General features: G+C 37.2%; 1 protein-coding gene across 1 annotated transcript; it reads right to left on the bottom strand.

The window, feature by feature from the left end:
- Positions 1 to 282: 282 nt before the first annotated feature.
- Positions 283 to 1,031, bottom strand: LOC102998214 (keratin-associated protein 24-1). Its single transcript, XM_028164431.2, is given in 2 exon segments — positions 283 to 638; positions 641 to 1,031. Coding segments are annotated over 2 exon segments (747 nt in total).
- Between the last annotated feature and the right edge of the window lie 10,770 nt (positions 1,032 to 11,801).

Here is an 11,801-nt window from a genome sequence, read left to right on the forward strand (position 1 = left end):
TCATATGGAATCTCTTCAGTGTGTCTGTCATATTCAATGTCAGAAACAATAATGCTACCTTCAGGATCTGCCTTCAACACAAAGGGCATTAAGAAAGCAACAGAAAAAAAGCTAGCAGGTGATAATGGTTATTGTTAACAAGTCCTGGAGTTATATTTACGGTTAATGGAACACGATTCTTAAGATATATGAAGTAATTCAGCAGAATATTTGAGAGGGTGACAGCGCAGTAGAATCTACCCCGTTGAACAATTTCTAACAGCTATAAATGCAGTAAGTTGATCAATAGCAATTCAGAGATCTGCAGCCACTACATAAACACCTCGCAGGAGGAAAGGTACTTGGTATACAGCTCAGAGACCGGAAGTTTCTTGAAAAATAGCTTAGTGGTTGGCAGCTCCTGGGCCAATAATACAGGTATTGGCAATTTCTTATTAAATACCTTTGGGATTGGCAGCTGTTGGTAATATAACATGATGGTGGGAAGCCATTGTGTATGAAGCCAAGATTTTTGTAGCTTCTATACCCCAAACTACCCAGTCTGTAGCTGTTTAGGGGCCAGAAACTCTTGGATAAACAGTTAAGTTGCCCAAAGCATTTGAAGACATTGCTGAGGCTTTGGAAGGCTTTGGATGTACATAGCTGGGTGTGCAGCAATCAGATACATACCCCTTGGTCTGAGTGCACGGGTTGCAGCTGGGGCTGGGTCCCGTGTTGGTAGTTTCACAGGCACTGCATATTTTGCCCACTGTTGGAGAGCTGGAGGGCACAGATGAGTTTGATTGGTCACAACTTGTGGTGCAGCTCTTGGTCTCACAGTTGGGAGATTCACAGCTTGGTGCTTCATCATGGGTTTCTTGGCAGTTATCCAGGAGCCAGAGATTTCCTTGGTAGCTACTGGGTAAGGCAAGCCCAAAGGTAGGGCTTACATCACTGGAGCAAAGAGCAACAGAAATATATCAGTGAGTTGTGTAGGATGTGCCACTGCAATTCCCAGGATAGCCCAGAAGAGACATGGAGCCTGAGTGCATGCTCAGTGATGGCCGTGAGGGTATGGTGAGCCTGTGGCTTGAGGACCTTTTATATCTTCCCTGGTGATTTTCTGCATCCTCTCCAGACTGTCTTCCTTCTCACTGCCTGGGATAATAATAACATAGCAACATTTCATTAGTGTGTTGTTTAGCTACAGCTGCTGATGTCTTCACACTCATATAAAAATGAGTTTATTTTGATTCTCCAAAGTATCTATAATCACCATATTGACCATCACCCATCACTCATCATCTGTAGACCATAGTTTTGGTGAATTGTGATTTCAATGTTAATAGGTAAACTCTCATCTGTCGATCAGTGGTAAACAAGAGATCATGTGTCTATGGGCTTCTGTAGCATGGTTGTCAAAATGTTAATAAGAATCCACGTAAAACAAAGAACCTGGACTTTTCCACTCCTTTGACTACTGCAAAATATTGCAGGACTTGATCCTATACTCTAAAATAAGCTGAATACTTTGACTGTCTCCACACTGTTGCTCAAAAGAGAGGGTAAGGCATTTAAATATTAAGAGAAAGAATTGCTTCCCCCAAATATGTGCTATCCTCTTAACTGTGCCAGGCCATGTACTGGTGACAATTTCTCATCTGTTTGGAAAATTCCATCTGTAAGACTCACAGCATTCCCAGTAAGACTTAGTAACCTACACAAGGCCAAAAATGAACTTGTTCCCAGGGGTCAGTGGTTGCTAAGTAACCAAGCCTTCTATGAGATCCCTTTCTTAAAGAGTTTCTACAATATGTAATATCAAAGAATGCCAGTTTCTCAAGACTTTACCTTCCTGATTGACTACAATTACACATTATACATTCCATTGTCTCTGTTGTGAAACTCAGCTGCTGTCAGATGTATAATATTTTTCTACATTTCTGCCCAAACAAGTTTTACTTATTCCTGATTTGCTTTTTTTTCTTCACATGGACTTCATTCCTCTGTTGAAGAATATAGTTATTTTTAGTCTATGCCCACAAAAGGGAATGGTTATGTTCAAAATTTTTATTTGAATAACCTGTATAGTTTTTATAGGCACTGTACATATTAAAAAACACTTTTCACTCCTTATGGTGAAGGCTGAAGGAAATTTTTTTAAAGAATTTAATTTAAACTAAAGAACTGGCATTTTGTTCTTAAAAACACAAACTATAATTCACACTTACAGCCTCCATTGAACTGGGAATGGCAATGCATTTACTAACAGTGAGGAGTTCAGACAGAGGACAGTAGCAGCTTCTTCAGGTAGGATAAGCTATAGGGTTAGTTTTTAAAATACATTGTCTTCAGAGAAGACAATTTGATTTCCCTTCCTTCTCTCTGCTTCTCAGCTAGATTTTTAAAATGCACACCAATTTAAAGTGACAGTATTCTCCAAATTTTTTTTTTTAATCTGAGTTTTCTCAGAATTCCTCTCAGTATTTATTCAATAAAGGGATGAATTTATTCTATGAGTAACTTTTTATTAAACAGTGTTTGTGAAGTGTGTCCCAGGTGAAAAAGGTCAGGATCAGGGAGCCATATTTTAAGCAAATTACTCAGCTATAGACTGTCCTGGAGTTTTGCACAGAAATTTTCAGTCCTGATGCAGGCATATAGGAACTAAAATACATAAGGCAGTTGATGGCCTCCATATAAATGCTGGAGAGGGGGTAGAGAAAAAGGAAACCTCTGCACTGTTGGAGGGAATGTAAATTGGAGTGGCCAACCTCTTTGCTACTGAGAATAGCAAAGAGGTTCCTTAAAAAACTAAAAATACAGTTACTATATGATTGAGCAATCCCAGTCCTGGGCATATATCTGGAGAAAATTCTAATTTGAAAAGATACATTCACCCCAATATCCATAGCAGCACTATTTACAATAGCCGAGACATGGAAGCAACCTAAATGTCCATTGATGGATGAATGGATAAAGAAGATGTGGTTTATATATACAATGGGATATTACTCAGTAATAAAAAAAAAATGAAATAATGCCACTTGCAGCAACATGGATGGACCTAGTGATTATCATACTAAGTGAAGTAAGCCAGACAGAGAAAGACAAATATAATTATATCACTTAGGTGTGGGATGTAAAAAAGATACAAATGAATTTATTTACAAAACAGAAATAAACCCACAGACAAAGAAAACAAATTTATCATTACCAAAGGGGAAGGGGTGGGAGGAATAAACTAGAAGTTTGGGATTAACATATACACACTACTACATATAAAATAGGTAAACAATAAGGACCTCCTGCTGTATAGCACAGGGAACTATACTCAATATCTTATAATAACCTATAATGGAAAAGAATCTGAAAAAGAATGTGTAAAAAAAAAATAAAGTCTCCTTGGCTTGAAAAAATACACAAGGCAGTTGGTGGCCAACTTTCCACGAAATTACTGGCTTCAAGTGATATATAGAAGAGTCCAGAGGTTGATGGAGGTGTATTGCTGCATCCCTTTATCATACCATGGTTACCTCTAGTCCTATTTTAGGCTTTCTTATAGCAAACTTGAGGGAAAACAAACAAGAAACAGAATGAGTAGTCAGTCAGTTGTAAAGCCCACATACTCCCTTTCCAACTTTGCATTAAATGGCAGAGAATTTTAAATTAATATCATTCACTCTAGTGTGAAGTCTAACAAATAATGTAGAACATCACATAGTGTAATCAGTGTTCACAGCATAAGAGTTTACAACATATTTAAATTTATTTTGGTACAATAATATTCTAAACAATCAAACACTGAGGTTTGCAAAGGCAGAGTTAGCTCAAACCTTCTCATTTGCTTTTATGTTTTACCTTCTTATCCACTCATCACACTGATAGATAATCATCACTCCTTATTCACCCATCACCTTCTGTGAGTGATACCTCTACAGAACTATCTCCTGCTTTCGTCCCCATCTTGGCAAGAGATGGAGCAGACAACATCAGTAACACAGCAAATATCAAGTTCATATCAGTGGTCGTTTTTAACAGAAAGTAAGGACCATTGTTATTTGGGTGACATTGTCTTGGAAGGCTTTGGAGAAGCATATGCATTACTCTGTTTTTACTTAACTTCTAAATAATCTTTCCTTCCATTAATTCCCCTATTCATAAATATTTTCTATGTGTGGCAAGCTGAATAAAATACAATGCCCACTTCCTAACCAACAGAACCTGTGAATATTACCTAATATGACAAAAGAGATTTTGTAGATGTGGTTAAGCTGAGTGTCTTGAGATGGATTGTCTGGGTGAGCCTGATGTGATCACAGGAGTTCTTATAAGAAGGAGGCAGTAGATTAGAGAGAGAGAAAGCAATGTGATGACAGGAGCTGGAGTGATTCTGCCATAAGGAAGGGAATGCCAGCAAACTCTAGAAGCTGGAAGAAGCAGGAGATGGATTTTCTTCCAGAGACTTTAGGAGGAATCAGCCCTGTTGATGCCTCGACTTTAGTTCAGTGAAACTGATTTTGGACTTCTGGCCTCCAGAATTGTAAGAGAATATTATGTCAGAAAAATACAGGTATCGGGTTGGCCAGGAAGTTCATTAGGGTTTTTCCATAACATCTTACAGAAAAACCCGAACTTTTTGGCCAACCCAATAAATCTAATAGATAGTCTTTATGTAGTTTGAGGAGTTTGTGCTCTGTATCCAAGGCAAGTTTAAGATGCAAGGAATGAACTTTCTACCCATCAGATAATTCAGAGAAATTCCCATGCCTTCTGAAAAAGAAGAAACAAACTCCATTTATCTAATGAGGTAGCAGATTTTTTAAAACTCATTAAAAAAGAGTAATGGAACTGTTTCCCAATTTTTCCAAGGTTAAAAATCCTTTATGGTAAACACAGAAGATCAAAGAAAGCTAAATTTTCCAGTAAATGGCCCTTAAACAAAATAATGGAGGTCACCTTCTAGCTTTTCAGGTCATGATAAAATTTTATCTCCCTTTTCCCCACCATATATATATATATAACTGTGTTCTAATTCCACTTGCCGGAGCATTGTTAAATGATGCAAAAGTGATCCTGTGATCTGAAAAAGCAAAATGTATGCAAGCCCATACTTACATAGCAATTAAATTGTAAATATTTAGTCAAAATTATTCTTAAATTTAGCAGTGGTAAACTAAAATGGTGTAACCCAGCTACATTTACATTGTTGGCTTCATAAATCTGAACGGTAGATGAACAAAAGTTAAAAAAATAGGAAACAGGAGTAAGGGAAGATAAAGCATTTTGGGTTTTTTTTTTTTTTTTGCTTTCAAGGGTCTTGAAACATACTTAGTAGACAAGACTAATACATATGGAAAAGAGGATGGGAGACAGAATACTGCCAAGTGTTCAGTGTGTGGTCCAGATAGTTATATTTTCTTTTCTTTTTATTTCTTTATTGAAGTATAGTAGATTTAGAATATCATGTTCGTTTCAGGTGTACAGCAAAGTGACTCAGTTATACATACATATGCATATATATCCTTTTTCAGATTCTTTTCCATTATAGGTTATTACAGATATTGAATATAGTTTCTGTGCTACACAGTAAATCCTTGTTGTTTACATATTTTATATACAGTAGTGTGTATTTGTTAATCCCATACTCCTAATCTATCCCTCCTTCCCACCTTTCCCCTTTGGTAACCAAAATTTCATTTTCTATGTCTGTAAGTCTGCTTTTGTTTTGTAAATAAGTTCATTTGTATTGTTTTTTAGATTCCACATATAAGTGATATCATATGGTATTTGTCTTTTTCTTCCTGCCTTACTTCACTTAACATGATATTCTCTAGGTCCATCCAAGTTGCTGCAAATGGCAATATTTCATTCTCTTTATGGCTAAGTACTATTTCATTATATATATATATATATATATATATATATATATATATATATATATATAATTCAATATGGAGGAATTGAATAAGTTGAAGGTATTTCCTACCATCTACATGGGAAGTAAGACTCCTAGAGAGGACAAAAGTGTATATACCATTAAAATCAATCAGCCCAGAGAGAAGGATGCGCTGTGAGGCAGAAGAGAAATGTGGTTTTTTCTTAAATTTTTTTTTTTTTGGCTGCACTGGGTCTTTGCTGTTGCAGTGAGTGGGAACTACTCTCGTTGCAGTGCACAGGCTTCTTATTGTGGTGGCTTCTCTTTTTGTGGAGCATGGGCTCTAGATGCACAGGCTTCAGTAGCTGTAGCACGTGGACTCAGTAGTTGTGGCTCAGGGGCTCTAGAGCACAGGCTAGTAGTTGCAGTGCACGGGCTTAGTTGCCCCGTGGCATGTGGGATCTTCCCAGGCCAGGGATCAAACCTGTGTCCCCTGCGTTGGCAGGTGGATTCTTAACCACTGGACCATCAGAGAAGTCCAAGAAATGGTTTTATTTGCAGTTTAGATTTGGCAGTTCTAGAGTTGAAGATCATGGTCACCAAGTTATGGACAACTTCCAAGTGGCTTCCAGATTAGTTATTACTTAAACAAAGAAGACTATAGGTAATATGGGAGATAAAGAGAAGTCTTTGGAATCCAACTTAAGTGGGTCTTTGAGCAGGTAGCTTGCCCTGTTTGAGCATTCCTATCTGTAAAAATAGGGAGAATAATATTTTTATAGGTATGTTCATAGGAGATTATCAAATAGCTAGTGGTGTGTTGGCACATTGAAGGGGGTCAGCATGGTGATATGAGAAGTTGCTTGTCAGAAGAACCCGTTCCCACTGGGTACGTGAAAGAACTGAATTACTTAGTTACATACGTACATGAAAGAGGGAAATAAGTTCAAAGTAATAGCGATGTTCTCCATGCAAGGATCCGTGAAGGGGTGGAAGGAAGTACTTCTTAAGTTTGATTCAAGTGGAAAAAACAATCCTGCACTTTCCATTGTTCAGAACTAAAATTTATGTAACTCATTTGTGATTAATCTCATAAGGTAGGGTGGACATTGTGACTTGTTCTATTCAATGATATATTAGAAGACGTACCTAGACTTGGTGGGTGCTTCTCTTGCTAGTTTCCTACATATCAAACTTACTGGATTTGCCAGATGGAAAATCTCATACTATTCTCTGTTTTTAATACTCAGCTGAGAATCTAATTTTGTGATGCTGTTCTCTGTATATTTGTTCTGACAGGTGATTTAATGCAAGCATCTTAGAATACATTTTAAAGAGTTCTACCTTGACCACTTGACATTTTTCATATTTAAAAGTTGGGTTTGATTTCCAAAGACTTGAGGAAATGTATGTAATATTTCTACATGGTAACATTGATGACATATACTTGCTTTTATTGTAAAAGTGGCATACATTTCTAATAGTGACATTCAACTAAAAGTATAAACATATCAAAAGCCATCAGCTTGTGCACTAGCATACCAGAATTGATAGATGTCTTCACCTGAGATAATTTACTAAGACACTTTGATCTTCAGGCAGTTAAAGTGAGCAAGAATTAAGAAAAATTATAATATCACATGAAGAAAGACATCTGAAAAGTTCTTACTTGGACGCCATGGAATGAATGATCTCTGTGCCTTATTTCAGATTCTCCCCCAAAGATATGAGTTAATCTTTACAGCCATCTATTTCCTGGAGTCAGTAGTCTAACAGAAGCAGAAATATCTCTTGTCAAGCTCTTTCACAGATGGTCAAAGACGATGTTGTGAATGAATGGAAGACAGTAAAGATTCCAAGCGGCCACCTGGCATCTGAGAGTATCATTGATGATTCTTTTGGTGGATGCTTTCCTATTGTACAACAGTCCCAGTTTCTTTGGGGAACATGGCTTCAGGGAGCCATGGTGACATCAGTTGCCATGAAGTCACTTCCTCTCTGCAGAATCCTCTTTTCCCATCCATGCCCATTATCCCTGTATTGCCCATTGATAAAAGGCTGATTTTTTTTTTTTCTGAGGAAAGATATTGAAAAATGCTTATAGAGCTTTTCAAGTAAGAATGAGGCAATCTCATACAGCCATATAGGCATGCACAAAGGCAAGAAAGGAAAAAAGGAGCAAGGATGGTGGTGCAAGCACACTTATGATTTTTTTAAATATAATATTTATTTATTTTTAAACATCACAAAAAACACAGTATTTGGTGCAGGTGGAATGTAAGGTTTCTCTCTTCTGAATTTCACTTTTTTGTTTCAGGTAGTGGAAGAAAAAAAAATAGTTGACATCTCACATGAGGAATTTTCAAAGTCAATGTACTACATTCTTCCTCAAAGAAAGTGTCAGATCCCATTGGTGTGAGGCCTATTAATGGTAGAAAATAACAGAAGAGATTGGAATATTCAAGAGTTGAGAGTTTGAGAATCTTCTTGACAATTTTCACATTTCCTCTAAGAACTTTAAACCCTCCAGATAAATAAAATACTCAAACTCTTATAAGCTTCCAGAGAAGATTCCTTCTCTTACATTGATAAGTCCCAAGCAAAATATTCTGTTGTTGTTGCTGTTTTTAGTTTTTTGAATTCCTCATGATTTAGTTTAAGATTCTCTTCACCTCTTTAGTTCTTTGTAAAGTTCAAAAACAAATAATAGAGATTGGTTCAAGATGGCAGAGTAGAAGGACGTGCACTCATTCCCTCTTGCTATATCACCGGAATCACAACTAACTGCTGAACAATCATTGACAGGAAGACACTGGAACTCACCAGAAAAGATACCCCACGTCCAAAGACAAAGGAGAAGCTGCAATGAGACCGTAGGAGGGGCACATTCAATAAAATCAAATCCTATAACCGCTAAGTGGGTGACTCACAAACTGGAGAAAATTATACAACAGAAGTCCACCCAATGGAGTGAAGGTTCTGAGCCCCAAATCAGGCTTCGCAACCTAGGGGTCTGACAATGGGAGGAGGAATTCTCAGAGAATCAGACTTTGAAGCCTAGTGAGATTTGATTGCAGGACTTTGACAGGACTGGGGGAAACAGAGACTCTACTCTTGGAGGGCACACACAAAGTAGTGTATCAGGACCCAGGGGCAAGGAGCAGTGACCCCATAGGATACTGAACCAGACCTACCTGCTAGTGTTGGAGGGTCTCCTGCAGAGGTGGCGGGGAGCTGTGGCTCACCGTGGGGACAAGAACACTAGCAGCAGAAGTTCTAAGAAGGACTCTTTGGCATGAGCCCTCCAGAGTCCACAACTAGCCCCATCAAAGAGCCTGTAGCCTCCAGTGCTGGGTCACCTCAGATCAAGCAACCAACAGGGAGGGAGCTCAGACTCACCCATCAGCAGAAAAGCAGATTAAAGTTTTACTGAGCTGCCCACCAGAGCAACACCCAGCTCTATTCACTACAAGTCCCTCCTATCAGGAAGCTTGCACAAGCCTCTTAGATAGGCTCATCCACCTGAAGGTAAACAGCAGAAGCAAGAAAAACTACAATCCTGCAGCCTGTGGAACAAAAACCACATTCACAGAAAGATAGACAAAATGAAATGGCAGAGGACTATGTCTCAGATGAAGGTACAAGATAAAACCCCAGAAAAACAATTAAATGAAGTGGAGATAGGCAAACTTAAAGAAAAAGAATTCAGAATATTGATAGTGAAGGTGATCTAGGACCTCAGAAAAAGAATGGAGTCAAAGATCAAGAAGATTCAAGAAATGTTTAACAAGACCCAGAAGAATTAAAGAACAAACACCTAGAAGAATTAAAGAACAAGCAAACAGAGATGAACAATACAATAACTGAAATTAAAAATGCACTAGAAGGAATCAATAGCAGAATAACTGAGGCAGAAGAATGGATAAGTGACCTGGAAGACAGAATGGTGGAATTCACTGCTGGGGAACCGAATAAAGAAAAAAGAATGAAAAGAAATGAAGAGCGCCTAAGAGACCTCTGGGACAACATTAAATGCACCAACATTCACATTACAAGGGTCCCAGAAGGAGAAGAGAGAGAGAAAGGACGCAAGAAAATATTTGAAGAGATTATAGTTGAAAACTTCCCTAACATGGGAAAGGAAATAACAACCCAAGTCCAGGAAGTGCAGAGAGTCCCAGGCAGGATAAACCCAAGGAGAAACACGCCGAGACACATAGTAATCAAATTGACAAAAATCAAAGACAAATTATTAAAAGCAACAAGGGAAAAATGACAAATAACATACAAGGGAACTCCCATAAGGTTAATAGCAGATTTCTCAGCAGAAACTCTACAAGCCAGAAGAGAGTAGCATGATATATTTAAAGTGATGAAAGGGAATAACCTACAACCAAGATTACTCTACCCAGCAAGGATCTAATTCAGTTTCAATGGAGAAATCAAAAGCTTTACAGACAAGCAAAAGCTAAGAAATTCAGCACCACAAAACCAGCTCTACAACAAATGCTAAAAGAACTTCTCTAAGTGAGAAACACAAGAGAAGAAGAAGACCTACAAAAATAAACCCAAAACAATTAAAAAATGGTAATAGGAACATTCATATAGATAATTACCTTAAATGTGAACGGATCAAAGATCCAAACAAAAGACACAGGCTTGCTGAATGGATACAAAAACAAGATTCATATTTATGCTGTCCACAAGAGACCTATTTCAGACCTAGGGACACATAAAGACTGAAAGTGAGGGAATGGAAAAAAGATATTCCATGCAAATGGAAATCAAAAGAAAGCTGGAGTAGCAATACTAATATCAGATAAAATAGACTTTAAAATAAAGAATGTTACAAGAGACAAAGAAGGACATGACATAATGATCAGGGGATCAATCCAAGAAGAAGATATAACAATTATAAATATATATGCACCCAACATAGGAGCACCTCAATACATAAGGTAAATGCTAACAGCTATAAAAGAGGAAATTGACAGTAACACAATAATAGTGGGAGACTTTAACATCTCACTTACACCAATGGACAGATCATCCAGACAGAAAATTAATAAGGAAACACAAGCTTTAAATGACACAATAGTCCTGATAGATTTAATTGATATTTATAGAACATTCCATCTGAAAACAGCAGACTACACTTTCTTCTCAAGTGCACATGGAACATTCTCCAGGATAGATCACATCTTGTGTCACAAATCAAACCTCGGTAAATTTAAGAAAATTGAAATCATATGAAGCAACTTTTCCAAACACAATGTTATGAGATTAGAAATAAATTACAGGGGAAAAAACATAAAAAACACAAACACTTGGAGGGTTAACAATACATTGCTAAATAACGAAGAGATCACTGAAGAAATCAAAGAGGAAATCAAAAATACCTAGAGACAAATGACAAGGAAAACACGACGATCTAAAACCTATGGTATGCAGGAAAAACAGTTCTAAGAGGGAAGTTTATAGCAATACAATCCTACCTCAAGAAACAAGAAAAATCTCAAATAAACAATCTAACTTTACACCTAAAGGAACTAGAGAAAGAAGAACGAACAAAACCTAAAGTTAGTAGAAGGAAAGAAATCATCAAGTTCAGAGAAGAAATAAATGAAATAGAAACAAAGAAAACAATAGCAAAGATCAATAAAACTAAAAGCTGTTTCTGTGAGAAGATACATAAAATTGATAAACCTTTAGGCAGACTCATCAAGAAAAAGAGAGAGAGGGCACAAATCAATAAAATTAGAAATGAAAAAAATGAAATGAAAATCAAAAAAAATTAGAAATGAGAAGTTACAACAGACACCACAAAAATACAAAGCATCATAAGAGACTACTACAATCAACTCTATGTCAATCAAATGGACAACAGAAATTTCCTCAAATGTGATTGTCTCCTTCTAAGTAAATTTTCTATATGCCCCTACTG

Source organism: Balaenoptera acutorostrata, chromosome 4 (genome assembly GCF_949987535.1).
Source record: "Balaenoptera acutorostrata chromosome 4, mBalAcu1.1, whole genome shotgun sequence".
Taxonomy (NCBI): domain Eukaryota; kingdom Metazoa; phylum Chordata; class Mammalia; order Artiodactyla; family Balaenopteridae; genus Balaenoptera; species Balaenoptera acutorostrata.